Source organism: Nymphalis io, chromosome 2 (assembly GCF_905147045.1).
Source record: "Nymphalis io chromosome 2, ilAglIoxx1.1, whole genome shotgun sequence".
NCBI classification, from domain to species: domain Eukaryota; kingdom Metazoa; phylum Arthropoda; class Insecta; order Lepidoptera; family Nymphalidae; genus Nymphalis; species Nymphalis io.
The window spans coordinates 1826131-1851805 of NC_065889.1; the positions used below are offsets into that span (position 1 = coordinate 1826131).

Consider the following 25675-nt stretch of genomic DNA (forward strand, 5'->3'; position numbering starts at 1 on the left):
TATAGACAAAACAAGCATATATCATGACAGTATTGTATGTCTATCGATGATAATATATATTCAGACATATTTATTACCCCTCGCCGCTATATTCTTCTCGACATGATTAGCACCATGTTCTCTGCTTGACCGATACATAAATAGTACAATTTATAAGATGTTGATATTTTATATTGTGCTTTCAAACTAGCGGAGTCGTGGTCGCCTCGGGCAGGCCACAGAGCAGCTAGACACGCAATGCATTCGTTAAAAAGCTGATATTTTGTTTTAAAATTATACATACAATGTATATTTATTATTAAGAGTATCATAAATTTTCATTACATTACCATTAATGTAATGATTGTAATTTTGTTCATTATTTAGTCACGTATAAATTTTATTATTGTTTTTAATTATTTCGACAAATCTGTATGAGATATAACGCGATAACATTTTAATTTTGTAACTTTCACCGATTTCAAAAATATCAATAAATATATTTTATTAAATCATTTTAAGATTTACCTTGTATCTTTTAAGTTCATTTAAAGGTCTCTTTTTGAAACGTCATATTAAGTTAATATATATTTGCTTAGCTTTGATTACAAAAACAAATATGAGATTGACCTTCTGAAAGTACGAACTTGTCAGATCGTCACTAAAAATATAAGCTTTGATAATATAATCAATTAAATAACCGTAACAGCCTGTGAATGTCCCACTGCTGGGCTAAAGGCCTCCTCTCCTCTTTTTGATGAGAAGGTTTGGAGCTTATTCCACCACGCTGCTCCAATGCGGGTTGGTAGAATTCACATGTGGCAGAATTTCAGTGAAATTAGACACATGCAGGTTTCCTCACGATGTTTTCCTTCACCGTAAAGCACGAGATGAATTATAATCACAAACTAAGCACATGAAAATTCAGTGGTGCTTGCCCGGGTTTGAACCCACGATCATCGGTTAAGATTCACGCGTTCTTACCACTGGGCCATCTCGGCTTTTTTTAATAACATTTACAACAACAACAACCGCAATTAAATAACAAATGTTAATAATAAATAAAGGATTCAAGACTATTTACCACATAATACTGAACGTGCTTTAGATACTGTTTTTGCTCTAAATTCGCTTTCTCTATCGTTATACTAATCTGCGAAATAAATTGACCAAATGATTTACATAATGTTTCGGTATCTGAAACTACATTGCCATAGTCTTTGATTGCACTGTTGCGAAATAGTTCACAGATAAAATATGTGGGAGAAACTACGAGTTAAACCTCCATGGAGTCGGACAAAAGTAAATATATCTCTTTATTATATACATCATTTTAATAGTTTTATTTTATAATTGGGTTAATAAATTTAATTTAATTGCAGAGTATTGCCTGACCAAGTCAAAATATCTTATAATATAAAGCATTAATGTCAAATGTATATATAATCAGTCAGGTAATACATATAATATAGTGGTCAGGATCAAATCTGATATTTCAGTATGATAAAACAAACAAAACGTTTTGTTCTTAAAAATAATAAAATAACTTCGATAGACCTTAAAAGCAGATAGAAAATAAATGCTATATCATTATCATGGTTGAGACAAAATCACACGAAACAACGTGTTTTACCACAAGCCTCTTGAATCACATATAACACTAATGGTCCGACGTGATAACATCGAGACAAGAGTAAACAGCTGAACGTCAAAGGTCAGAGGTAGAACATTGACAGCTTTAGAAGTAATTGCTCCTCAAACTATTTATCTATATCGGACAGAATGAACCACAACCTTAGAGTTACACAGTTGGAACTGAATTATCAAACGATCGATTCGATCGAACTAGTTATCCCCCCGGCTGCGCACGAGTGGAATACAGATCTACATAAAATGTTTATATCGTAATACGTATAACTTTTTCCCGACTTGTCGGCATGATTCTTTCCGACATGTTCAACAATCATCGTCATATTTCAACCAATTTAAGCAAAACCGTAATGAATTACACACTTAAAGCTTCCTCATGAATCACTCGGTCCAATGGTGTAATGAAAACCGACATATCAACGCACAGCCTAAACTACTAGGCCATGGTGGTGCATTACGTGGTGTTTACCATGGAAATTTTCAAAGTTCAAAGTTCGAGTTCAAAGGTAAGAAAGAATTTTTGAAAATTTAACCCCTTCAAACTAAATAAAGGGAAGAAAAAATTGCATGAAATTCTTTCATTTTTGAAGAAATAGCAACAGAAATTGGTATTTAACAATTCCGAATTATGACGCGAACGAAGCCGCAAGTAAAACGCTAGCTTAATATATTTTATTAAATAAAAGCAATAGGTTGTCTTACGACCTTATTTAGAGTATCTAGAAGGTAACGACAATAGTCCATTAACTAAAGGTAAGTACAGAACTTTTATTTTTGCGACATTAAATTGTACCTTAAGCCCGAGAATGTCGCTTCAAAAACACGCCGCAAAGTTTTTTTTTCGACGCATTAAATAAGTGGAATATTTATTCACGTTTTCGCTTATCACAAATCAAAAGACATTTAGTGTAAGGCCAATTCAGTAGGATTATATATATGTATAGCTTCGTTATATATATCATACTGGGTACAAAGCGTATTTACTCATGACATTTAAATTAAAAATAATATTATTACGTATCCATTATAAATATATTGCAGATTATCATCGATCCAATTACTAAAACTCTAATTATTTTAATCAATTTTTCATATGAATTTTTTTTAATACGAGTATGAGAACATCTGCTCAATATCTCACGAAGAGTTTATTAATTTTATTTTTAAGAGTATTCATAATGCCGGGTCTTATGGAGAGTTTATTCATTATATTTTCAAGGGTTTCGAGGTTGCATTCGGATACTGATAGCCCCCTCCCCCTATCAGTATCCGAATGCAAATATATATAAAGGACTAATAGAAACTAAATGGCTGACAATGGTAAAGAAATCAGTAGTTGTCAAAGAGTTCTCCAGAATTAATTTCGGCTAAGATTTTTAGAGGCCATCTTCAAGATTTAATGCAAGAGATATATTGTATTTATAAGTGTGGTCTACAAGAGTTTAAGAATCTCCCACTCTCTTAGTCCATGCTGCTTCGGTGCTGATTCGGAGAGAGATTAGGCTCAGAAACAAACCACCAAACAATTGGAAAAAGTAATACCGCAATTCCTATTTACGGGCTCCTTATAAGAATCCCTTACCATACAAACTCAATTTTAGTTAATGTCCCGACCATGACTATGACCTTGAGATCTGTATGATATGAGTGAACTAGAAGAATGTAGCGCTTAACATATATATATATATAAGACATATACCAGATACATTTCACATACTAATAAAATATTGATTAAAATTTTGTATGTCTGTTGTTTTAAGTGAGCACTATGTAATTGGCAAAATGTATGAAATAACGCGAACTTAAAAGGAACTGCCGAGACCAAACTGTGTTTGAAAACGTGACTCGGTAAGGTGAATTGTCCGAGCATTCAACATCGTTTCGCTTTTAAACTTGATAAATAATTTAACGGTGATGTTAGCACGTGATTAACCGAGGTACTTTTTGGAATACATTTCTTAAATAAATACTGAAATTAGTGAGAGAAAAACGCAAGCCCGGTGTCATATAATATAGATATACAAATTTCATCAACCACGTTATAAGGATCTTCGAAATTCTCAAGATTTGATCAAGGAAAAAATAACGGTAGACGATCGCAGTCTTTCTTTTGTAAATTATTCCAAGGCAATTTAAATTCATTCTAATTTTCATTTAAATCAACCAAAAAATAGTATGTATGGCAATAATTAAATCCCGTTAATTATATAAGCTAATACAACTTAAATAGTCCCAAAAACGCACTACTTTTTTAAAGTACTTAGATAATCATATGGACTTATTGAATATTTTATTACATGAAATACTCATTTCACGAAATTCAAGATGATTTCTATTGATACGTTTAAAATGAAAAAAAAGCAAAATGCACTTACCGGTAGGACAATCACACTCGTATCTCAACTGATCCAGCTGCGTACACCGTCCTCCATGAAGACACGGCGAAGGTTCACAGGGAACGTACTCCGTATCACAATCCCTGCCAGTATACCCTGGCTCACAGACGCAGGTGTAAGACCCGTGGGTGTTGAAACACCGACCGTGATGACACGGTCCTGAGCCACTCGAGCATTCGAAGACGTCATCGGTACATCGTGAACCGGTGAAGCCAGGTGGACAGGCGCAGGAGTAGCCGACAGTCGTTGTGTTATCGGCAACACAACGACCTCCGTTCCTGCATGGTTGTGAGGCGCAGTGGTCTTCGTGTGAACATTCTTCTCCTGTTAATAAAAAAAAATATAAAATTAACTTTAGTTGATCATCTTCAAAATTACTTGGCAGGGCTTTGTATAAGCCCGTCAACTATTTTACCGCCAAGCTTAGATTTGAGTATTCTTAAATTGGTCTCTAGTTGGTTTATTCTTAAAGAACACGTTCGTGAAATGTCAGAAAGCGATAAGCGACATTGACTTCAATAATTTAATAGATATACGCATAAAAATAGAGAACCAATATAAATCAGTTTTCAACATTTCACAAGTGAGATACAAAGAGTTCTTATAAAATATATTTGCTATTTATTTAAGTAATTCCTAAAATGTATCTTAAAAGGAATGGCAATATACACCCTCCTATTCCTATGTTATGTATATATGTATCTTAGAAAATCGACTTATTTTAATTATCACGAAAAAAAAAACATGAAAGTAACATTTTTCTCATAATTTAAAATTCAAAACCAATTAACCGATGTGTGAATGCTCTACTATTACGTAAAGATACGACTTAATTATATGGTTCTGTTTTCATTCCTCAGCGGCCATTTATCAAAAACGTACAGCTCATTAAGACAAACGAAGATATTGAACAGGGAAAGTTTACGATCAACAGTACAAAGGCTTTTAAATAATACAGAAATCACAATAGCAGATGGATGAAATAAATATAATTGATGAGACAGATAGAAGGAGATGAAACGTCATACTGTCTCGTCCAAACGTGGTCAATGGATTAAAGGAAATAATCTAAGTGTGTTCATAAATGCGAAAGTTGGTTTGTTTATTTGTCTTTATATTCTTTGACGTCCTATCTGCTCAACTGATTGTCGTCGACACGTCAGGGATACAGAAAAGATCAAAGGATACGTAGCACCTGCAAAACCCCTCCTCCCGTAACTACGCCTCACACGCGGTGAACTACGGGCGTAAAATGGTTACATATACATATAGAGCTAGTAAATAAGATAGCACTTTTGCATCAAAATAATATATTATTTGTCATACAGCCATTATTGTTATATAATTAAAAAAAATAACCTCCAATTTAACCGTACCGTAACAGCCTGTGAATGTCCCACTGCTGGGCTAAAGGCCTTCTCTCCTCTTTTTTGAGGAGATGGCCCTGTGGTAAGAACGCGTGAATCTTAACCGATGATCGTGGGTTCAAACCCGGGCAAGCACCACTGAATTTTCATGTGCTTAATTTGTGATTATAATTCATTTCGTGCTTTACGGTGAAGGAAAACATCGTGAGGAAACCTGCATGTGTCTAATTTCACTGAAATTCTGCCACATGTGAATTCTACCAACCCGCATTGGAGCAGCGTGGTGGAATAAGCTCCAAACCTTCACCTTCTCCAATTTAAGCCATGTGCCAAAATAAATATTTACGAAGATATGTACGATGTATGTAAAATTTCAGCTCAGAACCAGCTTTCGCTTAGTGAACCAGTAACTAGTGAGGTCAATTAATTAGTAATACGGTATATAATATCAAGTAGGTGTTTTATATACAGTGGAGACGAGGTCAAGATAAGTAAAAAACTTTAAAGTTTGTATTTAAGAAACTGACAGCTAACAGGATATCGTGAAATCAAAAACAAAATGACACTTGAAAACGGATGTTCGGTAGATTTATTTAAATAAATTATCAAGTTTTTTTTTTTAATTCCATAACAAGTTAATAAATAATTTCAGAACGTAATTCTCAATTCACGTTTCCGAACGAATATGATTTTTTAATAAAAATCTCTAAAATCAAAACATATTTTATTTAGCGTTTAATAAGTAGATGTCAATAACAGTATTACAGTTTATGATCAAGATTATAACATGTCATGTTTAAAACGTTATTCGGAATCAAACTCGTTTCGGTAATAATCTTTATACTTTACTAACGGATCTTCGCCTGAGGTCAAAACGAAAACCAATAAAAAACTAATAAATTATAATTTTTAGCTACTTAACGAGAAGTGTTGTCGTGTTGATATTTTAAATGATAACTATTTATTATATAATATGATTGGTGCATTTATATTTCCGCTTTTTTCTACTGACAATTAATTTTTTTTTTTCAATCAATCAACTCCGTTAGGAAATTATTAGGTATTTTAATGTATGTAACATCTTTGCTGTTGCTCCATCTGTCAATTTGTATTCTACTATACTTCTCATGTCACCATTCCACTCAATCATGATTTGTACTGTATTTTTTAATGTTTTTTTTTATATTCGTCGGGTTGGCAAATGACTCTACTCCACCTGATGGTAAGTGGCAATAGAGTCCAAACGCGACGACGGCCAGTACAGACGGGAAAAACGTTCTGCACTAGCCGCCTTCGCCTTGCCGGCCCGCAAGATGCCTCTTCACGCCTCGTTTGAAGGAACCCGGGTTGTAAGAGTAAATTATTATTAATATAATAGATTTGTAATATTTATGATATAGTTAAGTAATTACTTAATAAGTATGTTTATTTATTTACAAGTTAGGCAGACTGGCAAATGGGACACCTGATAAGTGGTCACCACCGCCCTTATATATTGGCAATGTAAGAAATATTAACCATTCCGTACATTATCAACGCCACTAATCTTGTGAACTATGATAATTATCGGCATACTTTAGTATCCCAATAGTAAGACACAGCTTGCGTCATCTTTTTATATTGACAGTACTATACCAAAAACATAAATTGTCAAATTACACTTTACAATTATTAACTTTAAAAAACGCATTAATCCAATTAATATTATAAATGTAAAAGTGAGTTTGTTTGTTATACTCTCAAGTCTTACTCAAACGATTATCATGAAAATTGGCATACACGTCCATAGACATACACAAAAGGACAGAAAGATATCCGTATAAGATAGATAACAATATATATATATACTTATTAATAGGCTTACTAATCGATTATGACTGAAAACATGTCCATAGATCTTTGCATACATAGATGATTCGTCATCAATTAATCGAATCGCCTTGCTGACTAATAAAGTTGTGTTAAATGACTCAAAGAATTTATTTTGATTGGTTGAACGGTTGACAAGCTCAATTGATGTTATGATCACAGTTTCGATTGTCGGACACACAAATATTAATCAAATCTGTCTTTGAATATGAATTCGTACTTGAAAATATAAAAATTTAGTAATATAATTAAATTAAGTAAAGAAAAATAACTGAATGTCTACTACGCTACTTATGTTTTGTATAATTTAATGTAAATAATTAAATTTTCTTGCTAGGAAAATTTATTTATAACATGTCTTTTTGATTGGAATCTAAACGGGTAACTAGTGAATTTTTATATTTTCTGTATTCATTTTTTGTATTTAATCTGTTACAAAAAATAAAATGTAAAACATTAGTATTGTAACACTTGCCACTAAACCTAGCAATATTTAATAAAAAAAATACACCAGAAGTTATCTATGATATTCATTATAAATGTGATAATAATTCAAATTTAGAACAAACTGACACTGCATTATTTCAAGTAAATAAGCTCATTTTTTTTCTTTATATTAATTATTTAATTAATTTTAAATCATATAACAATTATTACGTTAATCATTAATGAATTTCATTGATGACTTTAATTATATTTCAATAATAAAAGCGTAAAAACTTTTGAAATATATTCGGTACACGGAAAAAAAAGCCAAATTCGATTCGTTATGTACAATTAAATAAATAAGAAATCAACAACTTTAATTAGAAACGTAGTTTACCGCTTGTTAAATATTAATTTCTCTACCTGACAAATTGATTTGACATTCGAAAGAAGAAGACAAAGAAATGTTTAACTAATAACCCCTTAAAAATTTACGGATAAACCTTTCGTTAAATATTACATAATATCGTAATATTGTATATTACGATAGAGGAAACGCTTTCTCTCTATATCCGCTCGTATTTTCGGTGGAGAGCGTTGATTGTTTAAATTAATACTCTTACTAATAATAAATAATATATTTTATATAAATCTATGGCGTTAACGAGAGACAAATCAATAATAAATGGCCAATCTATTTGCAATTCTATTCGAAACACTTAAGCTATATATTGCCAAAGTAAAGGTGCATCCATGACGGAAATCATTCGAGGAATTGATAGAGCATCGAATAATGAAACCGCGGAGGTCGATAAGAATTAATACTGACTGAAGAATCGTTTGCTCTTCAATTTATATGACTATTGTAAAAACCTCTTAATTAATTATGACATGATATGGAGCAAAGTTAAGATAATATATTCTGTTATAGATATGTTCGTTGTCGTTTTAAGAGATCATTTCTTACAGTAACATTAATCGACTGTTAATGTCCAACTACTGGGCTAAGGCCTCCTCTCCCTTTTGAGGACAAGGTTTTGGAGTTCAGTTCTTAAATAATCGAAAATTTTCAAGTGTTAAACATATAAAAAAAATATGTCACCTGCTACACTATCATTTCATATCACTACACATAATAAAACATGTATGTTTATTTGCAATAAACTCAAAAACTACAGAAAAGTTTTCATCAATAGGAAATCGTCAATTTCAACAACGGAGTGATTCTAACTAAAGTTTAGACGTATAATTCATTAAAATTATATGTAAATTAGCTAAAATGTAACGAATATTAAACATTAATCGGAAAATAATCTACCAACTGGGAAGGTTCCTAAAGGCGTGCGCCGCGTTAATAATAGTTAATGAAGTAGATCGCAAGTTGGTAACAAATCACGCAATGAGCTCCTAGACTCGATAGCAGCGTAACAATATGACATAATGATAATTATATATCTTTATACAATCTTTTCTTGAATCGTATTTGCGGTTATCCCATTGAGGCAATGAGCCTTAAATACTATGTTATGTAATCTTAACTATTATATAAAGCAGATCTTTTTATTTGGATAGCATATGAACAAATCTTTATACCTGTATGCACTATAGCATTGGTCTATGGTTGGCTTATATCGTTGTAGATGTCCTAGGTTCAAAACTCGGGTCGGGTCAATGGCAGTTTACAGTGTTTCCGGTCGTATCGGTTTTGTTTTTATTATTATTCCGATTACGCTGGGTAACTAATTACCTCAGACATAGACAAGACTATCACTTGTAATTTATTTCATTAAACTTTAATCGTTACGTTCCATTTATGTACAGTTAACGCACGGTTTCTTTCCCTTAAAAATAAATCTATGCTAATATTATAAATGCGTAGGTAACTCTTGTCTGTCTGTTATACTTTCAAAACTTAACCTAAGCTCACTTGAACCCCCTAACTAGCAGGCGAAATCGCGGGCGAAAACTATTAAATAATATAACCTCACTCTCGCCAATCATTCTTTATTAATTTCTAGCGTTAACCGAATTGTTACTCGTCTTACTTCACCGTTTAAAACTTCTACTGTGTCACGTGACCCGTTTCCTATAATATCATTAACGTTTTAATGACCGAGACGAAAATTGAAAGCCGAATTTTTAATTACACGAGTCACAAAAACAAAACTCGTCGGCATCATTCCAGTTGATAATATAATTGCGTGTAACCGAATGCATTGAGAACAACGAAACGAACAGCAATTTTGAACTCTATTGTAATACATTTAGAGACAAACGGTTTTCTGGCAGCGAGCTATTAAAAGGTTAAATTGAAAGGAAATGCTAATAGTTAAGACAACTTTCAAAATTTATACACTAGTTTTGTCTCCTATGAAATTAACTATTAACTTTGTAACTGTTAGATTCACTCCCGTTCATTTTTTCGGAAATTAAAAATGCAGGGATGTCTATGAAAGAATGACGTCATACAGATAAACTAATACACTAGAAACTCTTATAATACACCAGTAATTCCACAGGAATAGCAAAATTTAATATTGGTGTGTTGGTTAGTTTTCAATGATGAATGAAGCTCAGGATATAGCGCCTTAGATTTCGTGGTTAGCAAGGCATTGAAGTGTTTTATATTTTTACTTTAACGGGGTCAGTATCTATTGGCTATGGTGACCACTCACCATCGACCGGCCCATTGATCGTTTAGGAAGAGATTCAAATTAATTACAAATAAAGGTAATTATGTCTATAATTAGTGAATTTATAGATGACCTTTTTGATCGCTTCAAGTCTATTTTTTTTTTAATAATTACGAAATTTGCCAAGTTCAAAGTTTAAGTGTTTTCTATCCCAAGCTATTGTTTTAACTTCAACAATAATTAAGTAACTATTATTCTATATTGGATTAAGTAGGTATAGTCAGATAGAAACTAACATTTTAATAAGTCTCCTTACGGCAAATCTGTTAATAAATATGATATTTCCAAGACGCAAAGCTTAATTAAAGACATTAATAGTTCCGCGATTTATTCATAGCTCGTCCAAGTCCAACACACACCTGCTGCATTGTAATGCAGCAGTCATTCACCGTATATAGGAATCTATCTATCTAATGAGCATCTAATATATCGGATGGCTATCGCATTAAAGATTAATAAACGTAGTCATATTTCAAACCAGAACACCATTATGCTGTCATAAAAAGATTTATTGGTTTTGCTTAGTAGCGAATATACCTTTTATAGGCGTCTATTTATCTGTATATATCCTACGTCATATACGAAAGTTTTAAGATGATATGCAGCCGAGTGTTGTTTGTGTTACATCGGGCGTTATCCACAATAATCTTTACGATCTCGCAGTAAAAAAAATAACTTATAACCCAGTCAAAATGGTTGATATAAAATCAGGTTATAGGATTAAATTCTTGAGAAATTGGTTTATACTCATCATGTACCAAATTTTCATCTGACACGCACTCTATTCTCGCGATGTTTTCCTTCACTGCCGAGCACGAGATGAATTTTAAACACAAATCGAAGACATGAAAACTCATAGTAGCTTGATTGGGAACCAGCAATCTTCGCCTTACAAATACTTGTTGTAAGCATTGGACCATCTCGACTCAGCATAATGATGAATGAAAAATTAATAACAATCATTGAACTCACCCGTGTAACCTGGAGGACAATCACATTCGTAGGTGTGCAGTGACGTCAGCCTGCAAGTCGCTCCGTTCAAGCAAGGTGCAGAGTCACAAGCCGCGGGGATTCGGATTTCGCATAGCGACGCGCTGAAACCAAGCGGGCAGTCGCAGGCAAATGAGGGCGGCGCTCCTCCGGCACCGGGGCGCACTCTACACGTTCCTCCATTCTGGCAACGTGGACTTGATTCGCTGTGGCAAGGATTCAGGTGCTGACAGAACTCGCCGGCGTAACGGGATGTGCAGCTGTAACAAAGAAAATTCTATTAGAATTTTTAGTTTATACAAATAAAAGTTTGTGCGAACGAGCTCGGGATATAGAGGTTTTTAAAAATAAACAGTTTTTAGTCCATTTAGTGAGATGGGTTATATACTATAAAACAACATCATGTTCTCACTTACGGAGGTTGAATAGTTACGCTTAACGTGGTAGAAACCACGCGGAGCAGCAATCATAACATAAAATTCATCAGATATTAATATTTATCATGATAGGTCTAAATTATAAAATGCAGCGTATAATTAATAAATTTACCTATGCTGTGGATACATTTGTTATTAGGGAATCCTGTTTCTAAATTCAAAAGGATTAGGAATCCTACGAGATATGATCCTATCGGAATTTGACAGAAGTTTACTTTTGCATACATTATGAATTATTTATTAAATAATATTTTAAATAAATTTGACGTCAACTGTCATAATATATATATTTTTAATTTACGTTAAATACTTTTTAAATATGCAAATTTGAATTTAAAAACAGTGTAACAATATAAAATCTTAATATAAATAATGCATATAATCGATAGGTTTAAGGAATTTAATTTATCACGCAAACCTTCTAAGAAGGGAGGCACAGTTTTAGCCGAGCTACCTGCAGACGATACATTTAACATACATTGTATAAACAAGCCAGCGCCACTGGTAGGCAACACTATCGCGCCTGCGCCGGACGACGCCAATAAATAACACTGATACGTAGCGACACGGTACCGTGACATGCGCTCGCGCACCACACTATATATTCTGTACAGTTTTCCAATGCGCTTATAAAAATAGACTTATTTAATATATATATATATATATATATATATATATATATATATATATATATATATATATATATATAGATTTATTTAATAATAAGGTTTATCTTTAAAGTTTCAAAATACATGTGTACTTATCTTAACTTTTTATATACCCAATATAATTAGTATGTAAATAAAAATAAATAAATGCACTTTGTTTATAGGTTAAGTATATATGTGTGTTTCTATATCTAAGAGCAAAACATAGCAAATTCATCAGTAAGAAGAGACTATAAACATTTAAAATTTGAAAATTATAAATTTAAAACTCAACCAAATTTGAATTAACGCATTACGACGCGTGCGCATTAACGTATGTCAATATTTTATCAGTAAATGTTTATTTTTAATCGGTTTCCAAATCTAGTTTGAACACTCCAATGATTGGTGCGGCGTTTTGAAAGATAAATATGGCACCACAATGATTGTATAACAGTACACACTCGGCTATTAAACTTAAAATATAAACAGTAAATTGATAACTACAAAGATTATCAGAACTAGCATGTCTACCCACCCTTCTGTTTTCTATAATATAAAATGCTTGGTATATATACGGTATTTATTCAGTCATATAGGATACTATGCTAAGGATACAATCGCTTTTATGTATTACTACACGGACGAACAATTATAAACTTAACGTCGGTCAAAATTATGACCTTGTAAACCTTTTTTTTCAATACAAGAAGACGGTTATTGTAATGTTATTGAGTGTAATGGAAAACGTTGTACAAAATTTAAAATTAGAATTCCGTTGTCATATTTGCACCGGCAAGTAAAATATAAATGATATTTATTGTCTTTATTGCATTTTTGATACAAGGCAATTGACGGCTATCGTCTGAGACTCTCAAAGAATACATAATCTTTCTACGTAAGAGTATTTTGGAACCTCCGTTGTACATTGGTCAGAACAAGTGTCGTTGTTCTTAAGGCACAATTCTCAACTTTCTCTCTCGACCTATGCAATACACACTTCCTCAATGTTTCGGAAAGGAAATAACAGCATTTTAAGCGTACCATAGATTATAATTAAGATATTTATTTAATTATCTTACTTTAACAGTAACTCATAAATTGCGATGTCCTTTTAGGAAAAAATAACTCATAATTTTTTTACATATTTTTTTTGTATTCAATTTGATAAAGCATATTTTTATATCAAAGCGAATTAAAAGGCGAAAATCCAGCAAGTTTATACAAACATTTTCATGGATAGCATTCAGAACCTGTACACGTTACGTGGGCGGATCACGACGCTTCTCCCACGCACTGACCTCAGCTCCAGGTTGCACTGCTCTTCTATTATATATTATTATATCTATCCAGAGATGCCTTTGTCTGGTTCCTTGAAATATAGAAATCTTTGTCTCTGATACATATATAAATAAGTATTACATAATATTTGCGACCTATTCAATAGTGTAAACCTGGGACCTACCACCATTATATCTAGTGTATATTTCAAAGAGGGTTAATGCTATGTGCCATTACAAAAGTTGCAGACTAATAACAATGATTGCTTACTTATTATACCTTACAATATTCATAAAAAGATCGTTAAAATCTTAGCTTTTTTTTCTTCATTCATAATTATTTTAATTTCTCAATCGGGTTAAGACGATTAAAAGATTAGACTAGAAAAATATTGAATCTATAAATAGTATATTTAATGTAAATTAAGAGACACGAAGCAGTTAGATAACGATCTCTTAATCGGATTGTAACAATACTATAATGAAACAATAAGATGACACTGGCTGGCTACCAGCGTCCATTATCTTTGAAAATAATAAGCTAAAACACGCCTTTGTTCAAGCATGCTACGCTTGTCTAGAAGCTAAATCTTCATTAAACTGTGCACTATAAATTATAATGGAAGCTATCAATGATCTTATTAAGGTAAAAGGAAGAGAATTAGAACGCTCCGATGATAAAGCAGTACGTTTAATCAAAGGCGCTGTGTTGTTGGAAGGTTTGTAAGGTGATATTTTATTTGAGTCGACAGAAGATCCCGTGTCGCTGAGCGCGAGGCGAGGCGAGGCGAGTTCGCAATAAATAAATACTTCGCGTGTAACTGTTCGTTATTCGATATTCTGTAACGGTCGTGAACTTTAAAAGACAAATTAGGTGCTGTATTGGAGAACAAGAATTCAGTTTGTTTATTGTTGCGTTGTAAGCCTCTATTGATATGCATTTTACTAGTAAACCTAGCTGCTCCGTCTCTTGATTTTTAACATTTTTGTTTGGACTTCCATATCCTGAGATAAGGACATTCAACCCGTTGGTTGAACAATTATTCACTTCTCCACTCCCGTATAAAACTTGTATTCAAAACAAATTTAAAGTTACAGTGAGGCAATAAACAAACATATTACAAACAAACATACAAACTACCGAGAATCGAAAAACAAAAATTATCACCTCGACCTGGGATTTGAACCCAGGACCTTGGAATCTGCAGCCTTATATCTCTAGCCACCAGAGCAACGAGTATAATGTATATATATATATATACATTATAAATATACAAAGACATACTATTAACAATTAAAAGAATGTATTAGCATTTTGCTAACTGTCACGTGTTTTCGAATTGTTCCTAGAAACGAAGGAAGCATGTCATTGGTTATCTGATGCGCGTAGTGCGCTCATCATGCGCATGCGCACGCATATGTGACCCTTTATCTTTATGCTTTATCGCTCAGGAATCATACCATATATGACATTAAGCATAATGTTGAATTTTTCACCCAGTACTGTGTACATAAGTGATAAATATTCCTTCATTTCAAATGGACCTAATATTTTTGTAATAATAATATTTATGATGCACTCATAGTAACAGTAATATATTTATCTAATAAATTATTATATAATATAACAAATTAGTTACATTTTTGACCAAAATTCAAACAAAGTTGAAATTTCCATAAATTCTTTCTTAACCGATACTTAAGTTTTGGCTATGCATTAATAGTAAGTCAGGATATAGAGACAAGTATAAATAGTTAAATTATGATAGCAAAATTAATAAGAAATAACATCGAACGTCGCTCTCACTAAAAAAAGTAACGATAAAAAATTGAAGAAGCACCGTTATGAGGAAGCGAACGGTTTTCGTGAACATATCCCAGTTTTTCTCATAGCGCCCGGTTCATCCTGTCTTCATTAGGTTTGACATCACATATGGATAGACAGTTACATCCCGTAATGGTAAGGCGATGCACTCATTTGTACGAGATTACTTGCGATGTTTCCTGCTTAGACCAGCTCCAAAACAGTCAAGTGCCATGACTATATCTAATAATGAAACATGACGCGATGAATGGATTATAAGAGTAGTTTCTAGTAAATTAACTGTTTCTTGTGAACTTACTAACTCGTGTTGAAATTAATAAATATGCTCATATCCTCATCTTTCTAGAACATTCCGAAGAAGTTTAAACAAATTTCTAGGAGCGAGCTGTTTAGTGCAAGTTGACAACCAACCTTGGGAACTAAGATGTAATACCCCTTGTGCCTTTATTTACACTGGCTTACTTGCCCTTCTAACCGGAACACAACCGTGCTAAGTACTGCTGTTTGGCGGTTGAATATGTGATGACTGGGTGGTACCTACCCAGACGGGCTTGCACAAAGCCCCTACCACCAAAGAAAAGTTTTTTCATAATAAGTAATAGCCTGTGAATCAACCACTGCTGGACTATGACATCCCTGTCCTTTTTTGAGAAGGTTTTTATAATGTCATATAAAAACATTATTCTAAAACAACACATAGAATTTCGATTTGAAGAGGTTATTTGTAGCAAAAATGTATTTGTTTAATATTTTATATTAACAAACATAACACGGATACAAAATATAATATATAAAGCTCTCGTTATTAAGACGATGATGTTTTTATAAATTACGCAAATTGATATTGTTTTTTTTATTAAATCACACGGTAATTAAAAATGTTCGTACCTATGTATTGTAATCATTTGAATAATTAATTATATTGTCTATTATAATAAAACAATTATGTATATATGAAAATTAGGGAGGGCCCTGTCTGTGCTTGTTACAAGTTAATTATAAATTGTAATTTTAATGAGAATTGTTATAAATAGTTATGTAGTTATTATTTTTAAAATACATTTAAGTCATTGTCAAACTCACCGATTCATTTAAAGAATATTTTGCATAAAAGGATGTAAGATAACAACTAATTTTTATATTAATAATAATATTCTGAGATATTTTTCACACACGGCCATCTGATCCCAAATTAAGCTCGTACAGAGCTTGTACTATGGAAACCAGACAACTGATATACTACATATACTATTTTTCTTTTGTAAATACATACTTATACAGATAATTACACCCAGACTCAGGACAAACAGATATGTTCATGCACACAAATATCTGTCCTGGGTGGGAATCGAACCAACAACCTTCGGCGTGAAAAGCAAGCAATCCACCAACCACACCAACCAGCTAGTCAAATATATATAGATTAATAGAACATCTATAGAATAAACAAATATCAAATTATATTATCTTAAGGTTTATTTATTTATTTATTTATTTATTTATTTGGTAATCCAACAGTTTTTATACATAAGTTGATATATTGACTATTATATAACATATAATTAAAACCAAAATAGGATTACACAGGTAACTTAAACATATTAATAACTAGAAGACGGTAGTAAAAGTAAAACTGTTTACGGGTGGGAATCCAATATGTGCGTGTATGTGTGTGAGTGTGTGTGTGATGTGTGTGTGTGTGTATGTGTGTGTTATAATGAATTTTTATCTTTTTTAATTATAGCTTTTTTAAAAGCTAGTTTTGACATGCTGAACAGATCTATTTCTGAGTATTTTGAATTATATCCTTAATCGCATGGTCCACACCCATGCGATTAAGGACAAAGTTGTGTGCATAATTAGTGTTTAGCTCAGGCGTGTGGAATAGTGCTGTGTGACGTGTGCGGCCATAATATATTTTTTTTAGTATACATATATATACCATATATATACCATATATATACCATAAATATATTTTTTTTAGTTATTTTAGTACATTTACTTTTACATTTATAAATAAATAAAGGTTATTGTATATCATTCTGAGTATAAAGTAAGCAATAAAATCTTATGCCCGGTAGCTGTAGCTTTGACCATACTTCATCACGCCGCCTGTGCGCCTGCGCAGCTTGTAACAGTTTTAGCCAGCACAAATAAAATACCTGTCTGTTGTCTTTTATTTCTAGGCTTTGTATGTAAATTTTATGCAAACAGCCTTTATCAAACTATAGTTTTTTGTTTCAATTGATATCGTTATATTAGTCTACTATGGAATGTGTTAAATTCTATATTAAAGGAACATATATTTTGGTAAAAGATTGTATACATTTTTGATTGGCCTTTTTTCACTAATGTCGTACAATATATAAAATATATAATGTTGGTCCTTCGTGCCGGACTTCCCACTACCTGTAAATCTTACGAGATAAAACTCGTAGACAACAGATAAGAGACCTCACGAACCAAGTAATTGACGTTATAACAAAAGACAAGGATTTAAAACTCATTTCCTAACCTTACGAGATTGTCCTAGGACATAAAGTTGATGGTGGAATTGATACCATTGATATAGAAAGGCATAACGCTGAGACTAAGGCTATAAATACTAATTTTCTATTGAAAATGTAAAATGTTTTATGAGAACGACAAAATGTATTTTGCAAGAATAATACAACTATAATTTCTGAGAAATATATTGTTAAGAATTATATAAGAATTAGGAATACAACACGAGTCATTTAAGTAAACTTAGAAGTGCAATATACACAAGTAGATCACTTTAATTCAGTTTCGCTGCGCGATTGGGTGAGAGAGCGGCGCAGGCGCAGCAGTCGCGATCCGCTGGGCGTGGCCACGGTAGCGGGTGGGGACGGGTGACCGAGATTAACTTTGACCTGAGGTTATCTATACGGATATTAATGTCCTGTACGGGGAGGGAGGGGTACAGACAAGAATAGGATGTAAGGCTTTAAAACTGGCTGTTGCGTGTGGTACTCTTTGAGTGGGTAGATGTTCAGGAGTTACGAATTGGAAATCATTTTAAATAACCGTACGAGTAGTAAGAACTTAATACAGATTAACAAAACAAAAACATTCAGTTATTTCATTGTCTTTATTACTTTTAATATAAAGCAGATTAAATACATTTATAACAAGTTTTAAAGTGTAATTGTTAATTAAAAGTAATGGAGTGTAAAATTGCTGAGGATTAATTTTATTCAGTGGCAAATACCGTGATTATGTTATCTCTTAATCTTATATAGACTTAATCGAATAAATTCGTCTTACTTTTAATGTAAGTCATATAAAATGATATCCTTATTGTAAAACGAATCAGTATCATTTGAATGAAACTCAACTCGTGGCATTTAAAGTCAGGAAATGTAAATTATTGTAAAGGACAATCGATAGCTTTGAAACATATTATATATTAAGCTTTTTACATTAATATATGTATTTATTTCTAATTATTCCGGAACGATTTCAATAATTACGATTACAAAATTTGGCTGTTTTAATTTTCTCTCTCTTTCTTTCTTCTTTTTAATATTTGTTTAATATTGAAAAAACTGTTGATTAAGTTTTATTAATATTTATTATTATTTTTTTAAATAATTATAACGTTTTTTTCCAAAATAAATTAAATTAAATGGACAAAAAACCGTCAATAATCATTTGATAACACATTGTCTATAGCAAGAAAGGATAACGATCTAACGGGTTACCGCTAACATTACTAAAGCATTCTAAGAACCATTAGCTATTCCATTCTCAATGCAAGCCTACCATCACATTTATCATTCTAACCGAAACACCATTCATAATTTAATTATTAGTGGACGGTACGATTTCTAGTAGATAATACGCAACCGGACGCGCCTTCGTCGAGCTGAGCCCAATAAAGCGGAAACTTTTTCATATTGCACTCCACAAACACTTATAATATTAGTTAGGCCTAAAACATTATTAGAAAAATCCAATTGCATTGTATAAAGTATTTACTTCGTTATTATATAATTATTCATCTTGTAATGCATGATCATATTGTTCACTTTGATATACATACACAGTCTATAAAAATTTAACGCAATAAAACGAAATGAATATATGAACGGACTTTATATACGAAATGAAGATAAGGGTCTAAGAGATCTTGGAAGGTGCGTAGGTGTAATGATTTGACTTACTTTGTAGTTTATGGATGATAAATGTGAGAAAATAAATGATAAATTAATATGGTGCTGTAACTAGAATATTGAAATTTGTGACACGATTAAACAAAATTACAACTAATATATTTTAATATTATGAACATAACTACTTGTCAACAGTTATATATATATATATATATTAATAGACTTGCAGATATGTGGATTCCGATGTTCTGGGTTCAAACCTCAGATGAGGTCAATGAAAAGTGATTGGGGTTTTCTGTCGAAAAATTTTCAGTAACAGCCCCGAATCTGAAGTCCAAATTTTAAGTGTGTCTGCACTCCCATGCCTGGAAAAGCACATTAGCTGTTTGTCCTGCGTCTGAACTCTTCCCGGTCGTGTATGATTAGCTGTCAAATCGATTTATGAGAGTGACGGAATAGAGAGTGCACCTGAGTATGCGCATTTTGCTAATCTCCCTTGAGATAAACATAATATTGACGCATATTTTGAAAAACGGTATTTTGAAAAAGAAAAATAAGGCAAAACATTTTTAATAACAGGCGTGTTGATAAGTTTCTCTGTAAAACACCACCAGCTATACATGATAGTAGAGAGTAAGTTAATCAAATAGGTAAATCTCAAAATTTACATTGAGACGAGATTGCACCTCTGGCACTGGAGTAGACCAGTGATCAAGGTCGAATCGTGCCAGTCACACGTTATCGCTGATCAGACTCGGCTTAGGAGAAAGGAGCCGCTGAGACAAGTTTGGCTACATTAGCGAATGCGGTAGATTGTTTCGACTCTATTTTACGTTCATTTAATAAAATGGTTGAAATATTCAAGGAAAATATCTATGATTTAAATAAATAACTTATAAATAAGGAATACAAGCAGATATCTGACACACACTAATGAAATACATATTGTATGATGAAATTTTACGTTTAAAGTTTAAACTCGAAAGCAATTTCGTAATTAACTTTTTTGTACCTTAAAATTAACAAAAAACCCGATTGCCCTGAATACATGAATGAATGAATTTATACCAAGTGTATTGGAATGATGGGGTTGTAACCATACCAGATACATGCAAATCTATGCAATCGTGTAAAAACACACTAACGTTGTAAAAAGTGCAACATATTTCAGTCTATAGACCGGAAATAAATGTCTAAATATACATATACGTATGCATCCTTAACATACATATATACCATATATATAAACACACATACACCAGTAAAAAACAGTTACTCGTAAATTTTTAGAATGTATAAGATATAGGAGGCCTACATTTCAGAAAGATACTACGTGGGTGTATTTACACCAAAAACGTTTTATACGTTTAAATAATGCACAATGCGCGTCAGTATCGGCGCACGCGTCCCGCGTTCCCACGCGTCCACACAGACGCACGTGTGTGTGTACGCGTGTATAGACGTGTGCGGCGCGCGCGCAGCTTGCGTACCGGCCATAGAGTAAGACGATAGGAATTTACGTTCAACTTGTTATTACCGCGAACTTATTATTTTCGCTGTCATAGCACATGTGGCGATTAACGACTATATTTGATAATTACACAGTTGTGAGAAGATGTTTGACACATACTAACAAACGTCAAAAAAAACCTTATTAATAAAATACCAAAATTAAACGCGTCGAATCGATTTAGTATAAAATATATCCCTCCATTAGTAATACAATACAAACGGTGCTCAATTCTCTATTTGGTTTAGTTTGTGATACCCCAGAATCGCATCCGCATCCGATCTCGATTGAACGGCTGTGATCGATGACAGGCTTGAACCGAATGAGATTCAAGGTGAAACGAAATTGTGTGATACAATTTTTTTTTTGAAATACAATGTAATACAGAAACATAAAGTGTGATTACTATCATGTGCGGTTACTGTGAATTACATATAAATATTACTTAATAATAAAAACAAAAGACGAATTAGTATATTACAAAATATATGTTTTACGAATGTTAAATTTTTTTCATACAACACTCGTCAATATAGCTGTCTTACAAATAGCCTAGTAGTAGTAGTAGTAGTCGTAAAATGAGCATTACTTTAATCTTGATTACGCAAGATTGCAGAACTTTCGAGAACGACCTATACCGTACCGTAACAGCCTGTGAATGTCCCACTGCTGGGCTAAAGGCCTCCTCTCCTCTTTTTGAGGAGAAGGTTTGGAGCTTATTCCACCACGCTGCTCCAATGCGGGTTGGTAGAATTCACATGTGGCAGAACTTCAGTGAAATTAGACACATGCAGGTTGCCTCACGATGTTTTCCTTCACCGTAAAGCACGAGATGAATTATAATCACAAATTAAGCACATGAAAATTCAGTGGTGCTAGCCCGGGTTTGAACCCACGATCATCGGTTAAGATTCACGCGTTCTTACCACAGGGCCATCTCGGCTTGTTTGAACGACCTATAAAATTAATGAAATATCCTCAAAAATTAATGAAAACATTTTATTACATTTGTACAAACACAAAATCTTACAAATGAAACGAAACTAAGCAATCGTAATAAAGATATAAATAAACAAACAAATATGTAATCTTCGAAGCTGCACAAGTAAATAGTCTCAAGCGAACTAATGTTACTGTTTTGTCAAGTATCATATAAAAAAAACCATCCGTGTAATGACATGAAGCGCTTACGACGTGGGCACTTGTAAAATGTATATCCAACAGTTTCGTGTATCATAATGAGAAGATAAGCCGTCATCGCGTTACATTTCATTATTATACGTCCACTTTACAGAACCATTCTCATAGTTTAAGGGTAATGAACCCTTTGTTCTTTGAAGATAGTCGTGTGATCATGTTTTTTAACGTGTTTCATGATAACGGGAAAAGACGATTATGGCTTTTGATATTTTTTTGAAATGCTTTATTTCAAAATTATTTTTATAGCTGATATAATTTCTTCCGACAATAATTCTTGTCTCTTATTTGTAACAAGTTGTCATTAATTGCGACTCGCTAGCTTGGCTTTTTTCTTGGTTATTGCAACATAACAGACAATAAGACGTTATTCAAAATCCGATCAATCTTTGTAACAACAATTTCGGCATTATACTTGACATAAAACTACGAACTTAGTTTTCTAATGAGTATATAAGATACTGATTTACATCTTCGTTATTTTCATTTATTTTAAATATAAAAGTTTATAATAAGAAAACCTATTAAGTTATACAGAATAAGCTCATCTTCAAAACGACCATGATCTTTAATGGACTTGTATTTACCTTATGTCTAAATTACAACATAAAAGGGACGATTATCTCCGGAGAGACATCCATTCATTGGCGACCCTATCGTCTCATTGTGCGAAAGAGCTTCGGGCTTCGGCCCAACAATATAGAATTATTATCTACATGCGGGGATCGAGTTACAGCACACACGTGCACCGTGCAAACGACGCCTGCGCACCCCTGTTGTACTGGATCTTGTATGTCCCTAAAGTTGCTTTTCACGACTTACCATCTAGGAATATAATGTTATTTACTCAATCAGCTTCTATTTTAGTTAATAATTAGTACAAAATGTAAATAAGATTCTATTGTTTTTTAAATAATTGAATTTTTATAAGAAATTTCATATGTATAGTACTAAATGCATCATACCATATAATTGTTAAGGTATTTTCCATATGTATATTTGAAATCGGATGCGTATGATGCTACTGAGATCAGCCATGAGATTTATCTAAAAAGGCTTATTCACAGTAACACAACTGTGTAATATAAATTAAGCAGTGAGCGAGATTAATAAGACCACTTAGCAGCCTACAGGAATCGCGTCAGAGCTTGAAATGCCCTTGGTGGGCTGATTGCAGATAACATATGACGAGAACCATATGCTTCGCCTGAGAACCTGATTTTTCGTTCCATGAAATAGATTTAACGATTATATCTTTTCAATTTTCAATCCTTAATAAAAACAGTAAATAAACATTTATAAATATTATATGAAATAATCGAAACAAAAAGATATATATTTTTGTTTCTCGCTATTCTATGATTTATCGGCACATTTATAGATTGGATAAGTTAAATGTATTTCATGGTCATGAATATTTATTACTTCCTACAATTATTGCATTACAACTAGTTCTGCGTTCAAATAAAATTCGCAGAGTTATTGTGGTAACAATAAATTAAGAATAATATAAGACTATTGCGATTCATTAACATAAATATTAAAATGGGCGCAATTGTATCATGTGGAAATAACAGCTTCACAGAGTTCACAGCTTATTCATATTTCTATAATATACCCGTTCGTGTAATTGATGAAAATATTTGTATGAGTTGAACATTACACACAAAATACGTGTACATTCTTAATGCCTAAAAATTAATTTATTTTGACAAGGACACGTCCCAAAACTTATCACTTCAGCAATTACTGCAAGTCTGTATCGGTCTGAGATCGTGATAATGGTGTGACAAACGCAAGGCATACGCGCCGATGTCGGCGGGTCTCGTAGCTATAAATCTTAAAGCAGGAGGACGTGCGCAGCCCTTTATTATACTGAGACATGATTGCCCTCAGGCGCTTTGAACAAAACGAACACTTAGTAACAAGCGGACTCGAATGCGACCATTTTTGTACTTTTTCTCTTTTAGACAATTAGAACGCTGAACGAAATTTCAAGGTTATAATCATACATTGTAACATAATAGCAATATAGTACATAAGCGCCCAGCGTATATATTCGTATGTGACCGTAAACAAACGAAGCGTTGCGCTGTGATTGGAATATACAATTACTGGAAAACACAATTTTCGGCGTACGGACGGCATATGTCACACTTTTTTATTGCGAATGCCACATTTTGGAAAAACCATGTTGATCATTTCGATACAATTTAAACATTTTAATACGGTTCAGAAATAATTTATTCAAATCGTGGAAACTTTATAATTAGATTCGAATAATTAGATAACAAAAATATTGTCCATAAAGAATAAAGAAATCATGAGCACAAATACACGACCGCGAACGTGTAACAAGAGTACATAATGTAAAAACATGACATCCGGGTGCGAGTTCAAATGGGCACCAGAGCAAATTCAAAATGGAAACATTCGGTTTAATCTCATATCGGATCAATGAGATCGAGCGGGGTCAGATCAGCATGCTAAACGGCGCAACAACTCGAGTAGTCCTCAAGAAATCAGCTACGTAACATAACTTGGGAACCAGTTACTCGGTTTAGTATGACTCGTCTGTTTCTAATACATAATATTTCAACGTCTCCTGTGTAAGAATTTTCAAATTCGAATTCATTCATTCAATATGGAAGTATTCGGAAAAGAAAATACCGAAATGAGCCGGAGAATTAATTGAATTTAAAAACAGCCAATCGATTTTTAGTTAGAAGTTATTTAATTTATCGTCAGCTAAATGGTTACTTACGAAATATTAATATAAAATGGACCGAAATACAGTTATTATCACCAAGATCTTTATTGTTTATATGCTCTCTATATTCGAACATCTGCTTTAATAATGATTCAAGAATTATAATTTAAATATTCAAATATTTTCAAAACATCAGTCACATTCTTTCGATCTTTGTCCTACATCTTAGCCGCTTGAGCTTTATATGCAAATATCTCCAGCGACACAACATTGTAAATGACAGCGATTGCTATTTATGGTCAATCGCGTTCATCGTAAGGCCTTAAATAGTTAAAGAATTTCTAATAATGGTTTTAAGATAAATCGATTATTTATATTCAGATTTTTGTGACATACCATTTTCTATTTCGACTAATCTATCTACTCAATCAAATATATATTAAGTAAAATAAAAGCAGAACTTGGTTGTAAAATGTTGTGTATGATCTGAATGTGATGTATGAATGATGATGAAGCTTAAATTATCCAAATTTTTATCAATTCATTCATATAAAATGATTTCG

At 32.7% G+C, this 25675-nt stretch overlaps 1 protein-coding gene across 1 annotated transcript in view; it reads right to left on the reverse strand.

Moving 5' to 3' along the window:
• LOC126777029 (neurogenic locus Notch protein) overlaps positions 1-25675 on the reverse strand; it is a 117037-nt gene that overhangs the window by 34614 nt on the left and 56748 nt on the right. Inside the window, exons 3-4 of the mRNA XM_050499867.1 lie at positions 11353-11630; positions 4005-4349 (exon numbers count right to left, since the gene is read on the reverse strand). Coding sequence (XP_050355824.1) covers positions 4005-4349; positions 11353-11630 — 623 coding nt within the window. The remainder of the gene's footprint in view (positions 1-4004; positions 4350-11352; positions 11631-25675) is intronic.